The sequence below is a fragment of the Protopterus annectens genome, chromosome 2.part1, assembly GCF_019279795.1.
Source record: "Protopterus annectens isolate FY-2018-M chromosome 2.part1, PAN1.0, whole genome shotgun sequence".
Taxonomy (NCBI): Eukaryota; Metazoa; Chordata; order Ceratodontiformes; family Protopteridae; genus Protopterus; species Protopterus annectens.
Genome location: NC_056729.1, coordinates 83535623 through 83562109, shown reverse-complemented (window position 1 = coordinate 83562109; position 26487 = coordinate 83535623). Strand labels below are relative to the sequence as shown.

The 26487-nt window shown below is 41.0% G+C and overlaps 1 protein-coding gene across 1 annotated transcript in view; it reads right to left on the bottom strand.

Annotated features, from left to right (window-relative positions):
* Window positions 1-26487, bottom strand: part of LRBA (LPS responsive beige-like anchor protein) — a 4045850-nt gene that overhangs the window by 3184992 nt on the left and 834371 nt on the right. The window contains exons 11-12 of the mRNA XM_044063433.1: window positions 13443-13551; window positions 13150-13302 (exon numbers count right to left, since the gene is read on the bottom strand). Of these exons, the coding sequence (XP_043919368.1) occupies window positions 13150-13302; window positions 13443-13551 (262 nt within the window). The remainder of the gene's footprint in view (window positions 1-13149; window positions 13303-13442; window positions 13552-26487) is intronic.

Genomic DNA, 26487 nt, shown 5'->3' with positions numbered 1-26487 from the left:
CTGAAAAGCAGACAGGCTGGTGTAAAATTTAGCACTGAACCAAGAAAGTCCACTGTAGAACTTTCATGTAATACCTTGCTTGCAGAGCCAGAGTAACTGATGCAACCATCAACCAAAATAATGAAGCATTAGTCTTGCTAGGGGATTGGCTGGGTGCCATAATCGACACTCCAGCCGACACAAGCATCCTCCAAAAGGGCCTCATAGAAATAGACAACTGGTGCCAGAGTCCTGGCTAAACGCCAAAAAGTGTATAGTCATCCCCTTTGGCAAAAACAAAGTGCTCACAAATAACCACATAGGTGGTAATCCATTAAGTACAGAAGAAGTAATTGGGGACCTGGGGACCCAAGTTGATAGCAATCTCTCATTTGACAACCACATGGCCAAAGTGATTAGAAAAACATTTTATATAGCTAACCTAATCATGAAGAGATTCACATCTAGATCAGGGGAGGTCATCGCGCCTCTTTACTCATCCCTCATCAGGACCATAATTGAGTACAATGCCCCTTTTCGGATGTACCTTACCAGACACCTGCAGCAACTGGAAAGACCCCAAAAGTACCTCACCAAGAGGATCAAAGGGTTCAAACAGATGCCATATGCTGCCCGGTTAAAGTAACTCCAGCTCTACTCAGTGGCATACCACCTGCTCAGAGACGATCTGTGCCTGATGTATAAAGCCATGTCCAACCCAGAATTAATGGACATGCTGCACCTCAGAAAATCAAAATCCCATCGAGCTACGCGCTCGAGAGACTTGAACCTCAGCACTGAAATAAATAGGACATGCTGGAGGGACAGATTCATAACACAGAGGCTCCCTTCACTATGGAATAAAATCCCAGTTTAGGTTAGGCAGAGTCCCTCATTGACTCTCTTCAAGAGGAATCTTGATGAGTGGATGGGAGATCGTAGGTTTACCCCGGGTATCACTTCTGTGTCACTGTTAGACAGAGGCACAGAATACTAACCTTGAAAAAGGGCATAGCAAAATTAATTTAAAATGGGTGGCGAAAGCCAAACACACTCTGGCTAGGCTTACAAATGCCCTAGGGCAGATAGCCTAGTATGAACCTATGAACCTAAGAACCTGTGAGGCTTGAAGACGAAGAGAAAGGATCCTTGAGTGCAGGAGTCTGGCTATCTGGGATGTCATGTCCAGATAGTACCCTATAAATTCAACAGCTTAAGTTGGAGAAAACTGGCTTTTTGTCATGTTTATAATGATTTTTAAGTGTTGGGAGAACTGGAGCAAAAATTCCCTACACTGAATCACCTGATCTATGGTGAGATTAAGGAGCCAGTCATGTAGATATGGGAATACCCAGAATCCATGTAGTTTCAGGTAAGCTGCCACAACTGCCAAGCATTTGAAGACCCTGGAACCTGAGGTGAGACCAAATGGCAGTGGTATGAATTAGAAGTAACTGGGTCCCAGCCAAAAGTGCAGTAACTTTCTGGATTGCTTTGCTGTCTCTTTACAAGGTAGTAAGCATCCTGAAGGTCTGCTGGGCACATCTAGTTATCCTCCTTCCAAAGATGCAAAATGGACTGCACCATAACCATCTGGAACCTTGTCCACCTCACAAATTGCTTTAACTGCTGAGGTCAAGAATGGGCCTGAGGTCCCAGGTCTTTTTTGGCATGGAACTAAAAAGAATCCTGAATATACTCCATCACTGCTAGTCTGATGGGACCTCCTGAATGGCATCATTCTGATTTCCAAAGTCCCCCTCTGGACTATTCCATTGCTATTGTCTGTTATACAAGATTATTTATGCACTCTTCCCACCCCACAGATCCATGACAAAGTGCCCACCCAACAAACCAGTATTGTTCTTGAGTAAGCCTCCTTTACTACATATCTCCTAGAGCTCAGCAAAGCCTGGAGTCCTAGCCTGCATTCCAGAAGTGTTCTACTTGTATCCAGTGCTATCCAGGCAGAGTTGGCTCATTCAAGCCTAAAACGCCTTTTTGTATACTTCCTGTTCACACCTTTATCTCCTTGAGGCATACAAAACCTTTTTGGGTATGTCTTCTTTAAGTGACAATATTACAAAGGGCAAGGAGTTATTAATAAAGTGACACTAAGATCATTAGTCTAGGATGTCCTTCAGTGGATAAATGAATCTTGGCCACTTTTATTCATATTTATGTTCTTATTTTCATAACTAACAGCACTATATTTTATTGAGGTGTATACTGTGAAATATCAATGAGGGAGACAGGACAATTCACTGAAAGTGCTGGTTTATATCACACTATACTGGAAATATTGCTAGCTGTGTTTTGATTTTGAAAATAAGCAATATTTCATATGTACTTAAGACTTCAAAAACCAAGTAACTTACAAACGGTTGGATGACGTTATGTGAAAACTTGGATGTTGAAATTAATATTTGCAGTGGAAGTTGTACCTTGAAAGATATCCGGTATTATTTATACTGCTAATCATACAATTTAATATGTTTTCATATTTCTGCAAATATCTCAATAAGCATGTACTTGTAAAGAAATTTCTTGTTGTCACGTGAAAGCTTATGTCTGGTTAAAATGAGTCTAAGTGGTATAGTTCAAGACATGAACATTTGTAAAAGTTTACACAAAATATAATTTGGGGTTTGTGTGCATTACAGTAATACAGCATTTATGGAAGAGACCATGAATGCACTAATTACCACTGCAAAGAATACTTACTGATAACACTGCTTTTTGTTCACTTTTAATAGCTTTTACTGTTCACAAAATATTCATATTTTATGTTTTTTAATTTCTGGGATGCAAGGTGTGTGTAGACTGTGAGAGGTGTGACATTCCATACCACGCAGGTGTTAATAAGTTGAATTGTTTTGCTAAATTAAGTTGTTTTGAGTGATTGCTACTGTTTCCTGCGTTTGTGTGTGCATTTCAATGTATTTTCTGAAAAAAAAAAAATTGCTCTCCGTCTCACTATTACTTGCTATGAGACTGTCTTGAAATTGCCTTCAGTAAGCGATTTCCAGATAGCTGTTTAGTCTGGGGTAGCACTGCACTTGTGGGTCTATTCTACTGTGTTTATATGTTAGAAGGACTGGGTTTAATCATCTTGAGGCACAAGGTGTCTGCCTGGTCTATCTGAGCTGAGAAATACACAAAAGAACTGTTAATGTAGTCAATTCACTGGCCAGATAGCTCATTAGTTAGTTTTCTTTTTTTGTGGTGCAATAAATTGTGCGTGTTTGCATTGGTTAGCAATGCTCTGTACAGTAGCAAACAACTAGAAAGCACATTTTCCCTGTAGAATGGTGTCCATAAAACTACCAGGTAAAGCATCAATATAGAGGAAATACCCTACACGCCAACAAACTTTGAGCAGCTAGTTGAGCGTTGATTGGCAATACCTACAGATTTAGTAGAATTCAGTGTTGTGTAAACATTAAAGTTAGTAGAATTTAGTACTGTTTATCATAATCTGCCCTGATAAAGCATCCTTATTGGTCTGCACCAATAAAGCACCCTTAATAGCCTTCTTTCCCCAATACACCATCCACATGTACTCACCGATCAAATGATTGGACAGTATGGATATGCAATTTCCTAACTTTTGCTTGGGGGATATGGACACCTTGAGACAATGCAGCAATTGTATTATGTTTACCAACAACCATTTAATCCTTAAAGCAGCAAAGTATGAGAGAGGTGTACTTACGGAATGACACTGGTGGATAAACACTCACATACAAGAGACATCAGGTTGTCAAAACCAGGCACACAACACCCACCTCACATAGACCACAACATACACACACACTAACGTATGCTGAGGTACTTAAAAACAATCGCCTTAAATAAAAAAAAAAATGTTAAAAGTTATGGCTCAGCAAGCCCAAAGGCACTCAGAAAAACACCAAACACCACACTTACTGTCACTGTCAGTGGAGCCCAAAATACTAAGCACCTAAGGCAGCTAAATACACTTTCCAGGACTCTTCATAAGGGACTACATTTTAAGATATACAGATGCCTCTCTAACCAGGCTGAACAAGACATTGCTTATCTGGAGCCAGGATTCACCAAATCATGCAGAAATTCAGGTAAATACACCACTGGTACCAGTATGATTTGATCATAGTACATGTACTTGTAAATTACCTGAGATGTACCTCCCTGGACTATATGAAGCTTTGACACGATGCGTCTCAGGCTGGTATGAGCATAATATTTAGCAACATATTACCATCACAGAGGTTGATGCCAAAATATTAGCAAAACATGATTGATTTCAACAACTGGCTGTCTTTCTAGTGTCATTCTAAGTGGATCCAATATTTGCCAGCTTGAGAAGACATGGTTAATAGACCACAATCCCTTGCCAAGAAAGGATGGTCTGCATATTTCCCCTATAGGCTTTCAAATATTGCCTAAAACTTCATCCACCCACAGCACCTTTTTTTAGGCAATGTCAAATTCACAAATCTACCAACACAGCAAAATCAACTCAACTGAACTTCAAGGCGTTACTGCTCAATGCCAAGAGCCTAAAAAGACTACACTCATTCCAAGTCCTCCGCACACTCAAGAATATAGACAGCTGTGCAGTGACTGAGCCATAGTGTAAAGCAACACAGAAAAGCCCATCAGTGCAAGGTTTCAATGCCTTCCACACTTTTATACCAGTAGCTGCACAGACAAGGGTTAAAGATCTATATACATTGATAACAAGCATACGTTTGGGTGGTCAAACAGGATGATGTGCTGGAGTTCCTCCAAAATCCAATACTATATCCTAGCGAGCTATAGGTTGCCATTCATTGTTGCAAGAAGCTCACAATGCAAACACTCATCATCCAACCTAATACCCTACTCATGAGGAACTTTATCATCTATACACTGGGAATCCTATGCAGCCTCAAATCTACAGACACAGAGATTCCTGGACTTCGTAAATACAAAACACCATTGACCAAATAGTGAATACACCCACTAAAGGCTCCAACATACTGCACTCCGTGCTCAAATATGGGAGAATGCTGCATCCCCCCTCCCCAAATGCCTTGTCCTCCCTGGTAAAGTCCACCCATAAAGCTGTCTTCTTCAAAATCAACTACATAACCCCATTAAAACCAGTAACAGTTAAACAGTTAGGAACTATTCCAAGACAATATATCCTTTATTAAATGATTGTTTGTCAAAATTCAATGCCTCTCCAAACCCTGAGAGCACAGCAGCCTATGCTGAATTCTCTCACGCTGTACAATCATGCCAACAGCTGCCTAGAGGCTGCTGTGCCTCCCAGAAGTATGACCAGGATTAACCTCAGAAACAAACCACCCTGTTGACAACCCAAATTAAACAATATGTACAACAAAAGGGAAAAAATAGTGAAAATCAAGAAGGGTAATGTTCCTCTGTGGCAACCCCAAATAAGAGCAGCTGAAAGGAGAAGAAGAATTCCCATAAAGATAAAAACTCTCAAACCAAATAAGCAACTAAGAGGGCTAAATAGGTCAAGCAATGGCAAATATGAGGTAAAGATAGCTTCCCAGGTGAAAGATTACCATAAGGCCTTCTTCAGCTATGTCATAAACCTCAAGGGCAGCACACAGCTATATGCTGAACTAGGGATTAATGGGGTGACATTCACCAAGCCTGGCAATATAGCAAACCTGTTAACAGACAAATTAAGTTCAAACTTTACCCACTCTCACCTTCAACTGTCCCTCAAAAAATACCATCTCACACAGCCCCTCCAGCTATAACTAGGGAGCATGTACTGGCTTGCTCTCACTAAAACCAAGAACATTGCCTCAGTGGGCCCTGATAACACTCCAGGATGCCTCCCAAACAGTGTAAAATACAACTTATAAGCACCCCTGCTGTCATTATTTAACTATAAACTTAAAATACGCTTTGTGCTATGTAAATGGAGGATTGCCAACAGTCATCCCCCTTCATAAAGGGGAATCAACAGATCCTGGAAACTACAGACTCATTAGTCTGACTAGTCTTATTTGCAAAGTCATGGAAAGAATTATTGAAATGGTCAAGAAGGACATGAGACCTCCAGACAATGGATCCATCCCAGTTTGCCTTTGCCAAGGGAAGGTTATGCTTACTCAATCTGGTGAGCTTCTATGAAGAGGTCACTAAAGCAAAGTGAAAACTGTGCATACTGCCTACCTAGATCTGGCTAAAACATTTAATACAATTCCCCACTCGAACACTATCAACAAACCTACGAACTAGGTATAAACCACTTTATAACATGCTGGAGAGCTAGCTGGCTCACTAATAGGACCCAAGAGGTTAGAACTGGTAAGGCTACCTCCACAAAGAGGTCAGTCACCAATGGAGCCCCCCAGGACCCTGTGCTAAGCCCACTCCTTTTAGGTATCTACTTCTTGGATGTCAAAGCCAGTGTCAAAGGACTCTGGCTGACCAAGTTCGCAGAAAAGGCAAACTGGGAAAGTCAATGAATCCCCCCAAGACAGGAACACCCTTCAGCAAGGTCCAACATAGACAAACACTTTGTGCCAAAGTTATGGCTTAAAACTCAGTACCAAGAAATGCATTGTAGTACCTTTTGAGAAGTTAGCCTGGACCAGGTAACTACATCAGTAAAACACCCCTAAAGGTTGATTCATTAGTCCAGGATCTATGAATTCATGTAGATAGTAAGTTAGCCTTTGACCAACAGGCGTCTAAAGTAGTAGGAAAATCCTTCTATGTTGTTCAACTTGTAGACAAGGGTATGGCATCTAGGTCTAGACCCATCATAGAGTAAAATGCCTCCTTCAGTAAGTACTTGACCAGACATATGCAGAAAATGGAATGTCCACATTTCCTTATAAAGGGGATACAGGGAGAACACACAATGTCCTATGCTGATTACCTTAAAGCCCCATCTCTTTACTTGGTATCATACAGAATTCTGAGAGGTGATGATCTTTGCCTGGAATACAAGGCATCCCAGGACACAATTGTTAATGATAATAGCCAAAGAAAGTGGTGGAACCAAAAGAGCCCAAAAATGTAAATATATAAATAGAAATAAGGCACTTCGGCTGGAGGTAAAGGCACTTTAATACAATTAAAATAAATACTGCAGATAGTTAAGCGCTTTCGAGGCAACCCTCTTCTTCAGACCTAAATACAAACTGATGAAAAATTCAGGATTTAAATACAAGCACTAACCAATAAAAACAAAGCTTAGGAATACATCATAAAATTCAATGTGGTAGACCTCTTCTCTTCAAAAGAGGTTTTAAAGACACAGCACTATTAAGGCACGGTGAAAAATATGCCTTAAAATCCACAATCCATCTTAATTCAACATTCTGTTTCATTTTTTATGTCCCCCCTTCACGTAAACTAACATTAACTTTCTGTAGAACTAAAAATTTTAAATTGTGCTGTGTCTCAATCAATGACATGCTTAGCTAGTGCATTCGTACTTTTGCTGTTACGTATGTCATTGAGATGTTCCATAATTCTTTCTTTCAACATGTGGTTTTTGTCTTGCCTATGTAGAATGCACTACATAAATTACACTGTGCTCCACAAGAAATATTGATTATTTAGCAATCAGCATAAAAAGAAAACTCTATAGGCTTATCATTTAATGGATGTCTAACCATCCATGCAGACCATATATAAGCACAAGCTTTACAGGTTCTACAGGGGTGGGTACCTCTACGCTGTGAGTTAAACCTCTCACATGTATTATGGTGCTTGTAGCATAACTTTTGTCTCAGGTTTCTATTATTCTTGAAGCTAAAACTTGGATTAGCTCCTAGCTCCCAGCTAATACCTGGATCAGTCCATAAAATGGGCCAATTCTTTTTAATGATATCACATATTACATTGACATTATTAGATTAAGTCAGGCACAATCTATCCACAGGTTGAATATTTGTCCGTCCTGCACTTTGTACTTCAACTTGACAGCTATCAGAAAAATAGGGCTTGGTTTTACAAATATCAGAGGAATTAACCTCCTTTATTGCACTGTCTATGTCAAACCTCTTGTACCCTCTCTGTCTAAAAGATCTGATGTAAGGCCCTTGACCGCAGCAGTGTAGTCAGCACCATCAGTGTGAGGTCTCTTACAGAGTAGCACTTGATTCTTAACCACATTTTTCATAATATGCCTAGGATGCATGCTGGAGCGATGGAGAATATTATTCTTCCTACAATCTTTCCTGTGCATTTTGGTGGGTACATCTCCTAATATGCTCTTACTAACAAGAACATCCTGAAAGTCCAATTTAGCATAAGCAGCAAGCAACGCCGAAGCATATGTCCACTCTCCGGTTTTGTCCAACACCCTAGTAACCTGTAAGGGGGATGGACACAGGTGCTGTCTTCAGAAATCTCTACCTTTGTGGTTGCTACTGCCACCACCACAGCATCAACTGGGGACCCTTGGTCCAGTGTGACCTGTTCGGGGTGAGACCCAAGTATCTCACTTAGTTTCTTAGGAATCAGTTCCACCGTGTCAGGTTCCTTTCAAGTCTGCTGTGAGACCAAATCTATGTGCTTGTTAGTGGGCAGGACCACCAAGGCAGTAAATGAGCTAGCCACAAAAGCCTCAAGGAATGCAGACTCCTCTTGGAATGGGGCTTCAGATGACCAGCCCCCACCCCCTTGCTTCATCAATTCCAGGATCTCTTCAAAGGAGACGTCTTTCAGGGGTGACGAAAGGGACTCCTTTGCCTTCCCTGAAGTCAGTATCTTCTGAGAGTGACTTCTGGGAGGAGATGACATGTCTCTTCTTGCATGTACCTTTCCTGTGACTTTCCTCGGGGGGTTCTCTGTGGAAGTCTCAGAATCTGAATGGGGATTCAACAAGTGACAATATACTGGAGGTTAAATGATGCTGGCTGGCCCTGATGGATAGGATCTTCAGATGAAGCAGCACAATCCACAGGGAATCAGGACAGAGCTATACAAGTATAAGGCATTTCCTCTCTAGATGATAGATCTGGAAATGGCCCTTTCAAACAATTTAAATGCCAAAGCTAAAACTGTAACTGAGGGTATCTTGCAGATCCTGTGGTATCGGGCCTCATAACACCCCTGGGCGGGTATTACACATCAACACATACCCTGTCGGGCATTATAGCTTGCATATTATTCAGATTTCACTACTATTATGGAAGAAATTTGGTCCATGTGGAATTAAACATGACATAACACCACTGCTACCACCAGACAGGTGGTTATTACACTGACATACGAGTCCCAAGCACAGAAATAACTATTTTGCCAAAGAGTTTTAAGTCTTTGGAATAAGTTGTTTCTACATATTAAAAAGTTGGCTGGGTAGGTGTTTTAAGGACTGACCGTGTTACAGCAATAACAAATAAATATAAAGATCATTTACAGACATCTGAATGACTTCTTACTGGAGATGCTGGCTCAGTGCTCCACACTTCAGAACTTTCTTCATAAAGCCATATTTTGAAATCATACACAAGAAATTGCAAGATCTGCAAGACACCATTATAGTTACATAAATGTAATTTAAATTATCTAGCCCATGGAAAGAAAGATCTTAAAGCTGAAATGTTATTTATTCAAATTATGATGGCTTTAGACATGAACCTTTGAAGATACTACGAAAAGATTTTGAAAAAAAAACATTTTTTTATTCACCCACTAGTTAAATTCTTTATTTTTATTTATTTATTTTACATCTGTTTACAGCGAAAGTCCGACTGGAACAAGGTCCATTTACAGCGGAGGCCCGGGGAGAAAAGCTCCATAACATAACAGTACAAATGCAACAAATAACAAAACAATTTCTTTATATGACAAACACAATCCACAAATCCAAGGCGTTGGGACAGTGGCCTAATGGTTAAGGTGTTTGTCTTAGAAACACAAGGTACAGGGTTTGAACCTCACAGGGGATAACTGGCTAGGCTTAAAATGGCTTGGAAGGGCAGTTAGCCTAGTACTAATCTATGAACCTATGAACCCTATGAATGACAGAAAATTTCTATACAGTGGCATATGTACAATCAAGGAGATTTTTCGTACCTTAGTTGGATTTGAGCAAGCTTGGTATACAGATAGCAAAACTTTGAATTCCCTATTGGTAGTACAAAGCATAAAAATGAAGGAATGTAATCTGGAAAATAATGCTATGTGGGAGATTTGTCATAGAACGAGAAACAGTTTGTAGGATAGTAGTTCCTGATCGGGAGTATTTGAGTAGTACAGAATAGTTGAGGTAAGCAGTGAGGAGATGAGGTTTGGCAAGTTAGGAAGACAGCAGAAAATATTTTATGTGATACAGGAACAGAGCCATGACTGCAAGAGATGTGACTTTAGTGATGTCTTGAAAAGTGAGACGGATGGTGCAGAGGAGATACTTTGGGGGAGGTTATTCCATTCCCTAGCAATGGTGTGGGAGAACAGACTTTTCCCTGCAGTGTTATTGGCTTTGGTTATGCAGAGCAGGGTTTTGTTGGATGAGCGTAGAGGGCGATTTTCAGAATGTTGGTTTAGGGCTGGGGTTTTCTGAGGGCTCATTATGTTGAAGGCGAGGACTAATTTGTGATAGCTAATTAGCTGAGGGAGTTCTAACCACTGTAGTTGCTTCAGGGTAGGCAGTGATGACTTCTAATAGTGGAGTTGTTGGCAAATTTTGCAGTTTTATTCTAACATGACTCTAGTTTGTTTAGGTCTGTTTTCCTGATATGAATTAGGACTGGTGATGCATACATTAGGGTAGACAAGAGGTGGGTTTGGGCTAAGGAGATTATAGCTTGGTCTGATAGGAACTGTTTGTGTTTGTATAGGGTTTCTAGTTTCTTATCTACCTTTGTGATGGTCTGTGAGATATGGACATTACAGTTTAGATGGACATTAAAGTTTAGATGGTTATCTATTTCAACCCCGAGCAGCTTAGTGTGAGGGGAAGGGGAGATTGTGGTTTTAAAAACTTTTTCCAAAGCAGTTTGAATCCCAGGTCTTTTAGTACAAGAGGCAGGATGGAAAATGTTTGGCATGCAATTTCTGTCATTTAATTTATGAAGGAGTCAGTGAAATTGTTATTAATGATGTAAAAATGTATGTCAACAAGGTTTACACATGCAAATCAAAGTTTGTTGTTTATCTAATTGTATGTCAGTCTTGCAATGCATTCTATGTTGGCCGTACTAGTAGGGAGCTGTTCAAAAGAATGTATGAACACAAAAGAGCTGTGGAAACTGGCAACAAAGCTAATGCTTTAGGTAAACATTATAAAATGGGGGGATTGTAAAATCAATTTTAAGTTTTTGGTTTTGGGAAATATTGCTGACTATGAGATCAAGTTGAATGCTGAGGAGGAGTTGGGATGGTTGGAATATACATGGCTGGTTAAGTTGAATGCCTGCTATACCCCTGGGCTAAACAACAGAGAAGATTTTGTAGCCTATTTGAGAAAGAAAGGGTTAATACATTAATTGGGAATGTCATGTGATGATACATTTTAGTATTTAATGAATGAAGTGAGAGGTTTTAATTCAGTCTGAAGAAGTCTTGTGTATGAAAAGACAAAAGCGCTCACTGGATTTTTACTGAATTTCTGCATTAAAGCACAGTTTGGTTTATCACCGAGTTTATTATTTTTATTTTTATCAGTTATTTGGTTTAATACGTTTTAAAGTGATATGGCTGTAGATGTCTGAAAGCCAGTTGGACAATTCCTGAGAAATAACCTCGATCGACTGTTTCTTAAATTGGTTGAAAAATGCAAAGAAAAGGTCCTCTGCCAAAATGAATTCACAACTAGGACTTTTCCTGGAAGAAGATCTGAATGCCAAGGCTATTCCTGCAGAACTCTACAGCTCGGGAATTAATTTCCCCCCACAGTGAATAAATGCCTCCAAATGGTTAACACCTTAACAGTATGACACCTACAGGTCAAGCCACCACAACCTGGAAGCAAGATTTAGGAACTCCATCTGAAGCATTTGCCTTTCACACAATGGCCTGTCATCTGCTCAATTACATGGTTCCTACTCCTTCAGATGAGCAAAGAGGGTCATTTTTAAGGAAAACTGCAATTTTACAGGACAAACCACACATACAATTGCCAAGGGCTGGACTTCATTTTATTGCCAAAATAAAAGCTTACTTATTTAGAATTTAGCTGTTTCTGTCATTTAATATCATATTAAGGTAGTTAGGATACAAAATTGTTTTATGCAATGATTAGAGGAACTCTGTAAATATTTGTTGTCCTAAAAATCTCAGGACATTTTACATTTTTCATGTTTTTTCACCGGACATAAATGTCTAAACAATGACTGCCCATGTAAAGAGGGACATGGGGTAACCCTACTCAATGATCTGTATAGGAATCCTGACTTAGTCTGAAGATTACTTAGTTTTCAGTGACTTTTCTACTGGTTTAGGAAACAATATGGAGAAAACAGTTTTTGTACTGCTCCACTGGAAAGGATACTGGGAAGATGTTTTTTGTGTTACTCCATTAAAGTGGACTCTGTATGCCTGAACCTTTTATGGCTTCTCTCTTTTCATCTCATTTATTAGCATGCATGCACGCACTCATATATATATATATATATATATATATATATATCTACACACACACATATATATATCTATATCTATATCTATACATACACACACACACACATATACACAAGTTTAGCCCATACATATGATTACCCATAATGCATATCCATTCACTTCAACACTACATACTTTAAGTATGCAGGGATTTACTCCATAACAAACACAAGAAGTTTTCTTAACTTGCATCCCCCCCAAGTCTCCAGTACAAGGCAGCAACTTCAAGTGGACAGCCACATTGAAAAAAAAAAAGCACAATGTGAGAAAAACTTGGTCTACAAATGCCTATAGTACTTGTATCCCAAAATATCAGCTGGAGTTCCATGTTTGCAAAGCAGAAGAGGTTAGCTCCACCTGAATCTACAAGACCATCTGCAGTAGCATGTTTCTTAGTGATGGGGATTGCTAACAGGGAAAGAAGGCAGAATTAAAACAATAATAAAAAAAATAATAGAAAATGCATTTTTATTACCCAAACACAGTTATCTGCACATACTACTCTGGTTCAATTACAGTATTAAATGATAAAATGTCTCTACATTCTATCACCTTTTGTCACAGACAGCAACTTACCTTAGCTGCACTGTGAATCCATATTGCTGGGTTAAGTAGGACATGGTCGCAAAGCTGTTTAAGCAAAGCAATACCATTCTGTAAGTTGCTCAAGTATTTGGTGAAAGCCAGTGAAAGTTCCAATACAGCTCTGGTAACATGAGCTTTGGAAGACTGAAAGAAAGACAAGCAAGTTAAGTTTCTTCCTATACTGAAATATCAGCAAATTGAGACAACTGGAAGATTGTAACAATTAGACATTTATACAGCAATGTAATGCTAAACATGATGGCAAACAGATGTTTGCTGGTCACCTTTTCAAGGCTGTATCCAATCACAAGGAAGCCCCTGCAGGACAGCATTTGCTCTTGCATAGCAACAGAATTTTTCAACAACTCCATTATAAATGCCAGAAGTGTGGAACTGCAAACAAGAAAGTGGAGAAAAAACTCCAGTTAACAATTAAACCAATCAAACTAAAACAAATAAAACTCACTACTACACCTTACTTAAAGATGCAAAACCAAAGAGCCATCAGAGAATAATAATCTAGCAAGCATATAATGGTTAACATTTTGGAATATGTAAATACAGTTTAGGAAAAAAAAAAAAAAAAAAATATATATATATATATATATATGTAGTCCAATGCCTACAACCATACTACACCTGCTTAAAATAGTTCTTGTGTCACCACCAGTCCTGACACCACAACTTAAAATGTTAAGTCCATTCATTGTAACTGTAGCAAGGCTGACAGCATACAGTGTTAACTGTGAATAAGCTATCCACAAGAAGCTGCTAGTTATATTGTATACTTCCTTCTCATCACATACACACACTCCAAGAAGATACAACACACAGCTTGCGTTTTTTATTTCATCTACTCACAATCTAAACAATTCAAAAATTCAAGACCTTCTTGTATTAAATAAGGAAAAGTATGGTTGTGTTAAAGTGAGATCTCACCTTTTGAATCATGTGGTACTCAGGGCAGTGCATACAAGTCACTGATAACTGCAAAATGTGTAAAATTATTTCAAAAAAAGCTGCAGATTTTCTTTAATACAGTCTACAAAAAAATACCCATCAAAACCAGTAGCAGTTACCTCACCTTGAGCTAATGTAATACAGATTTATCACACTTACCAAAAAGGACCATCTACAATTTTAAGACAAAATGTTATTTTTTTTAAAATAACACTCAAGTAAGATGCAACAACAATGACAGGCAACAATTTAAACTTTGATTGGTTTGGCTCTACCAAAGTCAGAAAAATTCTACAGCCCATTTAATTCGAAAAGGTATATCTACCAGCTCTAGTGAATCAGTACCGCTTTGTACTTCAATGTCACTATTCTGAAAGGCTTCAGGAACTGTCATATTCTGTTTTACAGGTTACCTAAGGAGACCTTGTTTTCCTGTGACAGGAATGTCTAATCTGCTACCATTTGTAAGTCTATGCCTGGAGTACACTTGCTTGGGGACTAAGCACCAGGCCGAGAACCCAATACTAAAAACAAATACCCGCAACAGAAAAACCACACTGACTACATTACTTAACGCCTTCCCAGAATACGGAATAAGCTTTCATCTACTATGAGAAGCCAGTTAGCAAAAACTTTCAAAAATAACCCTTACATATGGGAAACAAAACACCAAGCTGGGGTTACAGCAATCATGCTTCAAGGACACTGGGTCGTAAGCTTGGCATTTTAACTTATAAACCTAAGCAGCTCTACCCAGATTAGAAATACCTCAGAGGACCATGTCAGACAGACAGGGAAGGGAAATAAGGACAGGGAAGGGAAATAAGAACACAAATTCTGGAGTGAATCAATCAGGAGAGCACTGTATGCAGGTTCCACTAGAGAAAACAAGTTAAAGGTGACACAATCATGTCCTATTCCATTTAGGAGGTTCATAGGTAGATACTAGGCTATTAGCCCTAGGGCCTATATAAGCCTAGCCAAAAAAGTACCCTGGCTTTCGCCACCCAGGAAAATTATTTTCCTGTGCCCCTGTCAAGCAGAGCCACAGAAGTGATCCCTAGGGTGAATTTCCTATTTCCCAGCCAATCATCAAGATTTTTCTTGAAGAGTGCTAATGAGGAGCTCTGTTTGACATAGATAGGTAGTCTGTTCCAGAGTATGTGAAGTCTCTGGAACAGGAATCTATCCCTCCAGCATGTTCCGTTTATTGTGGTGACAAGGTTTAGGTCCCTAGAGCGTGTAGTTCGGAGGGACTGGGATTTCTTTAAGTGGAGTATGTCCAACAGCTCTGGGTTTGACATAGCTTTGTATGTTAGGCAGAGATCACCTCTGACTAGGCGATATGCGACGGAGTAAAGCTGGAGTTTTTTGAGATGGTCTGCGTAGGGCATCTGTTTGAGGCCAGTAATCCTCTTTGTGAGGTATTTCTGTGGCCTTTCCAGTTGTTGATGTCTTGTGAGGTACATACCAAAAGGGGCATTGTACTCTATAATGGGTCTAATGAGTGATGAGTATAGGGGAACAATGACCTCTTTTTTTTCTGGATGAGAAACCTTTTGTGATGAGGTGAGCCATGTAGAAGGATTTCCTGACTACTGTGGTGATGTGATTATCAAAGGAGAGACTACTGTCCACCTGTGTCCCAAGGTCTCATCATACTTTTAGCGTTAAGTAGACTACCACTTATGTGGTAGTTCATGGGTACAGAGTTTTTACCAAAGGGGATGACGATACACTTTTTGGCATTGAGCTTCAGGCCATGGCTTTAACACCAGGCATATGTCTCAGTGAGGCCCTTTTGTAGTATGTCCACATCGTTAGGAGTTTTGATTATGGCTCCTAGTTTGCAGTCATCTGCAAACTTTGTTAGCCTGTACTTCAGAGAAGTAGATACCAAACAGGAGAGGACCCAGGACTGAACCCTGTGGTACTCCACTTGTCAGTGATCTGAAGTCGGATTTAGAGTCTGCTATTTTCACAGTGTGGGTTCTGTTCGTGAGTCAGTTGGCGACCCATCTTGTGACATAGGGATTTATACCAAGTTTAGTGATGTCTAATGATGTTGCATAAGTCATTTGTGGTGGTGTGCATGTCCCTGTCTCTCCCTTCCTCAGTGTGTGTGTTGGGGAAATGCATTTGTTCATCCACTTTCTGAAGTAGCATGTTAAAGAACAGATTATTCTTTAGGCTGATTCCAGTGATATGCCCACTGGACAAACTACAAAAGGGCCCTCACTGGAGACAGATACCTGGTGTCAGAGCCATGGCCTGAAGCCCAAAGCCAAAAGGTGTATTGCCATGGTGAAAAAAAAAAACTCTGCGCCCATGATATACCATATGGCGGTAATGAATGTGGTGAAACCTGTGATGAAAATGTGACAGGACACTCTCCTTTGATAATCACATCGCCACAGTGGTCAGGAAATCCTTCTGCGTGGCTCATCTCATCACAAAAGGATTCTCATCCAGAAAAACAGAGGTCATTGTTCCCCTCTACTCATCACTCATTAGACCCATTATAGAGTACAACGCCCCTTTTGGTATGTACCTCACAAGACATCTACAACAACTGGAAAGACCACAGAAATACCTCACAAAGAGGATTACTGGCCTCAAACAGATGCCCTACGCAGACCGTCTAAAAAAAACTACAGCTTTACTCCATCGCATATCGCCTACTCAGGGGCGATCTCTGCCTAACATACAAAGCTATGTCAAACCCAGAGCTGTTGGACATGCTCCACTTAAAGAAATCCCAATCCCTCCGAGCTACATGCTCTAGGGACCTAAACCTTATCACCACAATAAACAGAACATGCTGGAGGAATAGATTCCTGTCCCAGAGACTTCCCATACTCTGGAACAGACTACCTATCTATGTCAAACAGAGCTCCTCATTAGCACTCTTCAAGAAAAATCTTGATGATTGATGGGAAATGGGAAATTCACCCCAGGAATCACTTCTGTGGCTCTGCTCGACAGGGGCACAGGAAAATAATTTTCTTGGGTGGCGAAAGCCAGGGTACATTTTTTGGCTACGCTTATATAGGCCCTAGGGCCAATAGCCTAGTACCTACCTATGAACCTATAATCATCCATCTTGCCGAAGTATTGACTGATACAGACTGCACCTATGTAGCGACAAAGGGTAACACTTGGTGTCTATGGACTGTGTTATAGCAACAGGAAGGGCTACCAGTTAACCACCATGTAGTATGCAACACAGAGGGACTGATAACTAACGTGTTTGCTGAGTACCCTAGCAGTGGCCATGACACTCACATCCGGCATATAAATCATCTATATTGCTACTTCCTGCACATACATACAGAGTCAAAGATAGTGTATCCTTATTTCTTACCCTTTCTGTATTTTCACTATGTTTCAGATGATAGCAGAAACCCAGTGGAGGTGTGGCTGAAGATTCCTATATGGAACCTATGCAGCATGGCTGCAGTGCAGTACACCACCATCCAATTACAAATCAGAAGTGCATGAGAGGACATATTCAGCCTGGTGAAGTCCAGCTTATGCTGCCAGAACATTCTTTTTTTTTTTTTGGGGGGGGGGGGTGCAGTGCAGTATGTCCTTACTACAACTGCAAAGAGCTCACGGCATGCAATATAATATGATCACAAGGAAGCACACAGATCAGTCATCCATCTGTGCAACCTTCAGACCTGCTACAATGGTCCCTGTCACAGGCAATGCACCATTATCACCTAGCAATTAAGGTGAGGCTAGGAGATGGTGAATAGCAGCCTCATGAAATCCACCTCAGACAGACTGGTACAGTAACAAGACAGCACAGACAAAGTAAGGACATCTAGTCCAGCTCTATATAGTGATACTGCAGCATCAGACAGAACAAACATGGTGTGTGCAATGTTAGTTAATAGCTAAGCTGGGCAGTGCATAGTCAAGTCACACTGTCCCTCAGACATCTCTAAATACACAGGAGGAAGGGTAGAGCAGGTCACAGTCATCATCATCATCAGTTACACAGTGCAAAGGGACACCATGACATGTGGCTAACATAACCCAGGTGGATGGCCATGCTACTGGCAGAGACAGGAGACTTATGGAAAGGGTTACTCTAGGACATACACAATATCCTAAAATGAAAGGAAAAGGATAGCAGTATGGGACCAAAAGCCAAGATAAATCTTGTGGCAAAGGGGTATTCTGTGGCATGAACAAGGTCTTCCAGTGACAGAAAGGGGGTTAGGTTGTGTGACGCTGACTGGAAGGGGGTGTGCCACTATGTCACCATGACTTGGGGTCACAGCACTGCCCTGATTATGGCAGGAACAGAAGCCTTCCATACCAGGGATGTTGCAGTACTGTGGGAATGACATCTGTATGTAGACTGCTGGTGAGATGTCCTCCCTCTGGAGACTGACAGTCATTTCTGCATGTGGTAATGGACAGAGCTGCTCACAAACTTGGAGGAGCAGACTGTACACCTTTTGAAGACCTCAAAATAAGAGCACTTCATAGGTACATGTACATATCTACCCCTAACCAAAGGCAACACTGCTACACAGGGCAGGGCAGTGATGGTACCAAATGCTATCCTCTCCACGGAGGTGGAAGTAGCAGTGTGTGCTACCATAGTCCTCATAAGACCTACCATGACAATACCTCCTGGGCTCCATTGCTTCAGCAAGGCACTGGTAATGCGGGGTTGCATCTTTAAGGTAGGTAAATACTACACCAATCAACTCCATGTCGGCCAATGTAGAAAAAGACTGTGCTTGGATGACAGCCTTGCCATCTTGTTGATGGAGACCTAGCGCTGCCTGAATATCAAATACCATCTGCAACATGCAATAGCACTGGGAACCTCTGCTAGGTCACTGGACAGTAGGTATACTCTACTGGATACAGTGCACTCCTCTGCTGCTGCCACCACAGTAGACAGTGCTGGTGCACTCAGTCACAGAACAGGCCCCATCTGCTGGATGGGGAAGGTGAGTGCTTTTGTTACGCAGTCTGTACTGAGGTGTGGGTGAGGCTTTACCTTCACCCTGAAAAAAGAATCATCAAAGAGGAAGGCAGACAATGTCTGCAAGTCATTTGACAGTGCCTCAGTATTTCCCTGCATCAACACACTCTGCATTGGTGCAGGCATCAGCCATCTGTTTTGATCCAGCATGTACAGGCATCACCAAAGCAGTGGCCCAGTTTGTGAATATACAAGACATAACAGACAATCTGTAGCTGTACTACACAAGAGGTCCCTATGTTGTGCACACAGTGATACAAAAACATTTGCATTTAACATCTCCTCTGCCATTCCTGTGTGCCTGCACAAGTGAAGCACCTACAGGACAGACAGTAATAAATGTTGCCTTCCTACTAATTGTACATACACTGCTGCTGTATAAACATTCAATATGGTTACTTAACTGATACACATCATCTGAGACATGTGAGGGATGGCCACTCCAAAAACCTGCGTTCACTCTTCCAGAATGATATCCAAGCCTTCTGTCTTTGCAAGGAGACTAGGAACTATTCTTTGTTAGTTAGGCATGTAATGAGTGGTAGCGTCACTCTAGTGGCTTACCTCCCTACAGTACCCTTCTTGCAGATCTGCCTGATCAAGTTGGTGACATCTTTCCAACACTGCTGTGTTGTGCAATTCTACCCACCTAGAGCACTAATGTCAAGGGCCAGTGTTTCCCAGGCTGTTAAGCACCTCCTCTCCCCAACAAGGGCCATGAATCCTGACTACCTGTTGCAGGATGTCATTCTCAGCTTGGCTGAATTTGTCCAGTCTCTGCCATTTATCCCCACTTCAGAACATAACAACTGTAGAAGCAAGAGACTTATGTAGGCTTGTGCCTGCTAGGAAAAGTAGGCCACCAATTTCAAATAACAGGTTGGCACAGGTATACGCAATATTACAGTTTTGGACAGACACAGCAGTTTTTGACTGTTATGCTATGGACAGTGGGGTACTCTACTGATACCCTAGACCAGCAGTGGAGGAAGGTGTGTCCAAGTACATAGCTGGGGTGGCTGCCAAACAGGAGACCACAGACATACAAGGGAGCAGTATATTTCACATGTAGAGGCCACCTTGGGGGGGGTCCACAGGTGACAAATGGGCTACATTGTTGGGGTTATACAAAGGGCACACTACAGGTATCCCACACCAAGTCTGTTTAGGACAAATTTTTAAGTGTAAGGTAGGCAGTCCTGATAGTGGGATGGCCTCCCATAGCTACAGTAAAGATATAAAACTACATATTACACACACACTAAATGCAGGTGACCAAATCAGATATTATTCTACATAGCTATACATTTTTCAAGGTAGGGGCTCAAGTACAAACCTCCTGAAAAATGCACCATACTACAATACTGTAGAACTCTGTGTACTTCCCACAGTACAGTCACTACAGTAAGCTAATCTGCTACCAGACTCTTGCTTCAGACCGCTGCACTGGTACTGGTGTTGCTACTCCTTTTACCCTGTGCAATTAAAATACCACATCAATTTAAGCTGCAACTATACAGAAGTTTATGTGGTATGTATTCAAATGAATGCGGTCTCCAAGTATCTCTATGAATCACTACTTTGGTGAAGGGCACATGTTGCAGATATGCCATGCTCACAAAGCTTGTTCAAAATGCCTATACACACATACATAGTGCATGGTGGCACCAGGATGCATGATTCAGAATTCACATTTCCAATGTGAATCACAGGTGTCGCTTGTTTTGCAAGATATTTATAAGCAATGGCTGCCCATACTAATACCCCATGGAAATCTCCTTCCACTTGAACTAATTAGAGCAAGATCATGCTTTTACACCCATAAAACAGTTCAGGGAGAAGGCGCTGACCAAGTGCAGGTCTATTTTGGAAGGTGAATGCCAAGTTTTCACCAAGGCTACTGGCAATGCAAGACTTCATTCTCATCCATAGTTTTAATCGGCAGATGCTCCACTTCCAGAAGATCCTTTTCAGGCATGTCTCCTTAATTTAAAATTTCATAAGAAGGCAGGAACTGCAGCTCAGAGCATCTGCCAGTACATTCAACTACTGCAAAACGTGAATGGCTTTCTGAGTGTGATGAACAGTCCATGGCCCATGTCCAGACCTGCATCATTTCCCAATAAAGACTGAATGCCACATAAGGCAACAGCAGTAGGGCATTTGACCTCAACTTCTATTCAAGAGTTTGTAGGGCATGAAGTAGTACCCTTTGACTAGGCAACCAAATGCCATACACGTGGGATCAACATATGACTTCTTAACTCACCAAAGAAGCCATTATATGCAAAAGGCTGAAACACAGGGTGGGCAACTCCACACTGAGGCTGTCAGGAACTATGCACTCCTGCAGAGCCAGTGACAAGGGAATGACACCAAGAGAAGGTCCGTGAGAACACGAGTCTGAAGCCACCAAACTTTACTGACCAATGAAACAACCACAGATGCAAATGAATTAAAAGGATAGTGAGGATGGTGACCACCATAAGGCCCAATGAATGCAGCACCATGCAACTATCAACCCATAGATATTCAAAGGCCACTGAATCTCATGGCCATTGTCAACTTGCTAGGACCCTCCCCCTCAGGCAGCATTCTCCTTTCTCCAGGAGGGCCATAACAGTCAGTCCTAGAATAAATTTGTGGATACTCATCTGGTCATTTACTTTGTTTTTCAGACAGTGAGCTGCACTATTTAACATGCAGACAAAGTTTTTTTTCTATAGGTTTGGGAAGTGCAGGGTTATAAACCTTACCACTGGTTACATTTTAGGTCCCTGGTTCTAGTATTGGTGGAGATACTCGACCTGCAGAGAAACTGAAGGTTCAGGACAATCTGGTTTCTAATGATGCAGTAAGCAAGACAGAGATCTCCCCTCAAACAAAAATAAGACACTGAATAAAGGGATGGAGCTTCCAGGCTACACTGGCATCTCTGAGACTTTAGGCCTGTGATCTTTTTGATTAGGAACCTTTGGGATATTTCTGTTTAATATATTTAGTAAGATACATCCCAAAGGGGGCGCTGTAGTCTATAATTGACCTGATCAATTCTGAGTATAAGGGAGTGATTACTTCTTAAGATCTTGATGACATTCCTTTGGCAAATAGCTAGGCAAAATAAAAGGATTTCCTGACACCTGTTTTAACATGATAGTCAAAAGAGAGGGCAATTATGACGTTTCGGATTAGAAGTGGAAACTACCAAGTTTAAGCAAATTGTGCAAATAAATGGTGAAAAGAACCAGCTGCACCGAGAAAGCCTCAAATTCAACAAGTTGACTACAGCTGCACCAGAGATCTTTTTTTTTTCCTCTCTCATACTAGCGGTAAGTAAGCACTCATGAGAATCGCGCACTGAGCCTTCCATCTTCGGCATGTAAACTTTTTTTTTTTTTTTTGGCTGTACTTCCTAACTAACCAGAAGAGCACACTTTTATGACAAATGGAGCCAAGGTATGATGCCAAAATCTGGACATAGTTTTAAAATCTGTATAGTTGATAGGTATGCAGTTATACAGGATTTCCTTACCGTACCCTGCAACATTTTAACAGCAGCTATCCTGTATATTGTTGTATAGGAGGGCTGCATGGTCATCCTTAGAGCTTTGATTACAACACGTGCTTTCGCCGGCTGCTTTATTTAATTAAAAGTGCTTTGGAAGGCTGATTGTGGATTCTTCTTTTAAACTGGATATGAAACTCCAAATCTGTCAGTGTACTACTACCTTTCACTCGACCTTCTATAGCACTGGAGCTGATGAGTTTTCATCTGGAAAATCTGATTATTGGTCTGTGCTGGTTGTAATATTTAGGCTGTAATGAAATGTCCTTGTCCATTTAGAGTCCATTCGCTAACATTACAGGAGCCATGGAAGCCTAATGGTGTATACAACTCATTATAATCAGCTGTCTAGTTGTATTGCTGGGCCACTAACATGTGTATCTAAGCTGGCTGTTTTACAGAAAACGTGTGGTACTATATATCTGAAGTGCATTTAGGAGCAAGCTGGGTATTATTATAAGTAATGCATACTGTGTAATACACATTCTTGACTGTTTAAACATATTTCAAACACTAATTTTCAACAAGCATCAGCATCGTTCTGAATAGATGTCATAATTAGCCCACATAGATGAATGATGTTCTTGGGAGCTGTGGGGTGGGGGCGTAAAAAAGGGTACCCAGTTTCATTACAGGTTATACAACGTATTTATAAATATAGTGAGCTGTAGGCAGAAATGGTTTGCTACGCGAGTTATGATAAACGCACACTGTTTATGCCTACTGTGATTTCAAAAGGCCCTGTAATATGTAGTGTAGTACAATTAGTTGTAAGTTATGTTAGTAAAGCATGCAGATTTTGTTTGCAAGGGTGGGCATCAATTGTGTTATTGTTTGTAACAACTGTTAAGATTTAGATTACGTGAGCTATTGATGGCTAGCAACAGTTATGGAAAATATGCCATATTTCTCCACATCTTCCAGATGAATGCATTATTGGACTAAGCAGCAAGAGTCAAAGTGGATTTTATCCATTTAGATTATAACAGTAAAATCAATGATGCAAAAAGGTGAAAATATATACAAGCTGTGCTATTGTTTGCTTGTTTCTGATGTTATGACTATGAGCAACAGACTGCAAAGATGATCCTTAGGGGAAAGCTTAATTTGGTGGTCAGGGGACTGGCTGTGTGTACAACGGATAGAATACAGAAAGAGGCCATTGGAGAAAATGTTTTACTGTGTGGTCAGGGCAGTGCTTGTGCATACTTGGATAGACTGCAGAAGGGATTGCTGGGAAATGTTTAATTTGGTCTGGGAGTTTCAGTGCTTACCTGGGCAGACTGCAGATTGGATCGCTGGTGGACATGTTTGTTTTTGGAGGTCAGGGGAGTACCTGTGCATACCTAGACAGACTGCAGATGGGATCATTGGGCGAAATGCTTTATTTGGTGATCAGAGGAGTACTTGTGTATAGCTGGACAGACTGCAGAGGGGATTGTTGGGAGAAATGTTTCATTTGGTGGACAGGGGAGTTCTTGTGCATACATGGACAAACTGCAGAATGGATCATTGTGGGAAAGGTTTCATTTGGTGGTCAGGGGAGTACTTATGCATACATGGACAGACTGCAGAAAAGATTGCTGGAGGAAATGTTTAATTTGATGGTCAGGAGAGCACTTGTGCATACCTGGAAAGACTACTGAAGGGTTAGTGAAGGGAATGTTTCTTTTGATGTTCAGGGGAGTTCTTATGTATACCCGGACATACTTTTGAAGGGATTGTTGTACAGAGGTTTCATTTGCTGGTTAAGGGAGAGGTTGTGTATAGCTGAACTGCTGAAGGTATCACTGGAGGAAATGTTTCCTTTCGTGGTCAGGGGAGTGAATGTGAACACCTGAACAAACTGCAGAAGGGATCTCTGTGGGAAATGTTAATTTGGTGTCAGGACAGTGATTATGCATAACTAGACAGACTGGGATCACTGGGGAAATGTTTCATTTAGTGGTCAGGGGAGTGCTTGTGCATACCTGGACACATTGCAAACAGGATCCCTACAGGAAATGCTTCATTTTGTAGTCAGGGGAGTAGTTGTGCATACAATGGACAGACTACATAAGGGAGTGTGGTGGAAAATGTTTCATTTTATTGTAAGGGGAGTGCTTGTGTGCTTGTGCATACCTGGAGAGACTGCAGATGGGCTCCTTGGTAAAAAATGTTTAATTTGGTGGTCAGCAGAGTGCTTGTGCATACCTGAAATACTGCAAAGAGGATAACTGGGGGGTCAAGGGGGTGCTTCTGCACACCTAGACAGATTGCAGGCAAGACTGGTGGAGGAATGGTTCAGTTTGTGGTCAAAGGAGTGCTTATGAACACTTGGACAGACTGAAGAAGGTATTGTTTCAGGGAATGTTTCACTTGGCTGACAGTGGGATGTTTGTGCACACCTGGACAGACTACAGGCAGGATCAGTGAGGGAAATGTTTTCCCAGACAGACTGCAGATGGGATCTCTGGGAAAAATGTTTCAGTTGATATGTTTCATTTAGTGGTTAGGGGAGTGCTTGTGCATACATAGAGTGCAGAAGGGATTGCTGGGAGAAATGTTTCATTTGGTGGTCAGGGAAGTCCTTTTGCATACATGAACAGGCTACAGAAGAGATCATTACGGGAACTTGAGATATAGATAGATAATGAATAAATGCAATTGTGAATTTGCAAGTGAAATGCAGATACCAGGTCACTTCTGTGTTTGCATTCTCTACTTTGATGGGGTTTGTGACACTATGCTACCTGATTCAGCCCTCCTTTCCAAAATAGGCACACTTGTCTTCGCCAAGCCAGCTCCAGGAGATGCCCTGGCTACTCATAGAAACTGGGTTCCCTGGGTCAAAGTCAAGCCATTGACACCAGTATGTTATTACTGATTTTACACTAATTGTGGCATTGATCAACCAAATATTTGGGACAATATTTCTGCCTTTGTCACTTATGCATCTAATTCTAATCAGATGGATGGTCAGGGAGATAAAAGTTAGTTTTATTTTGGACTAATTCTTACATGGATCAACCAGATAGTTTAGCAATTTCTGACTTTGTTACCTGTGTGCCTGATTCTAATCAGTGGGATGGTCAGTGAGATAAATGTTATTACTTGTACACTAATTATGGCACGGAGCAACCATATATTTTGGACAGTATTCATAGCTTTGTCTGTCATGTGTAGAATTTTTTTGGGGAGGTTGTTTTTGACTCGAGTCATTAAATCTATTGTGTGTGTTTATAATTTGGTGCTTGTACATATCAGGAAATGTTAGTGAATGGTTGTTTCTGGGAAATCTTTCATTCTGGTGCCTGTGCATACATTTCACTGAAGGGCTCGCGTGGGTGAATGCTTCATTTTGGTGGTTTAATACTAGCAAATCTTACAGAAGTTTCATTTGGGGAAGGGTTTAATTTTGGACATTGTGCATACCTCAACATTCTACTGAAGGAGTTGCTTGGGTGAAGTGTTCATGCTGGTGGCTGCACATACTAGGAAATGTGACTGAAGGCTTGTTTGTGGAAAAGTTTCATTTTGGGTGCAGGTATACCTAGACATAATTATGAGGATGATGCTTGGGGAAATAATTCATTGTGTATAAGGGAAGTGCTTGTGCATACATGGTCTCACTGCTGAAGTGACTGGTAGGCCAATTTGTGCCATTTTGGTGCCTGTGCATTATGTGATTATACTGCCTGAGTGAAATAAAGGTTATCACTAGGTGACTACTGACAGCATGGAGCTACCATATTTTTGTGCATTTCTTCTGGCTTTGTCACTCATGTGTGGAATTTAGGTGGGTGGGAGGAAG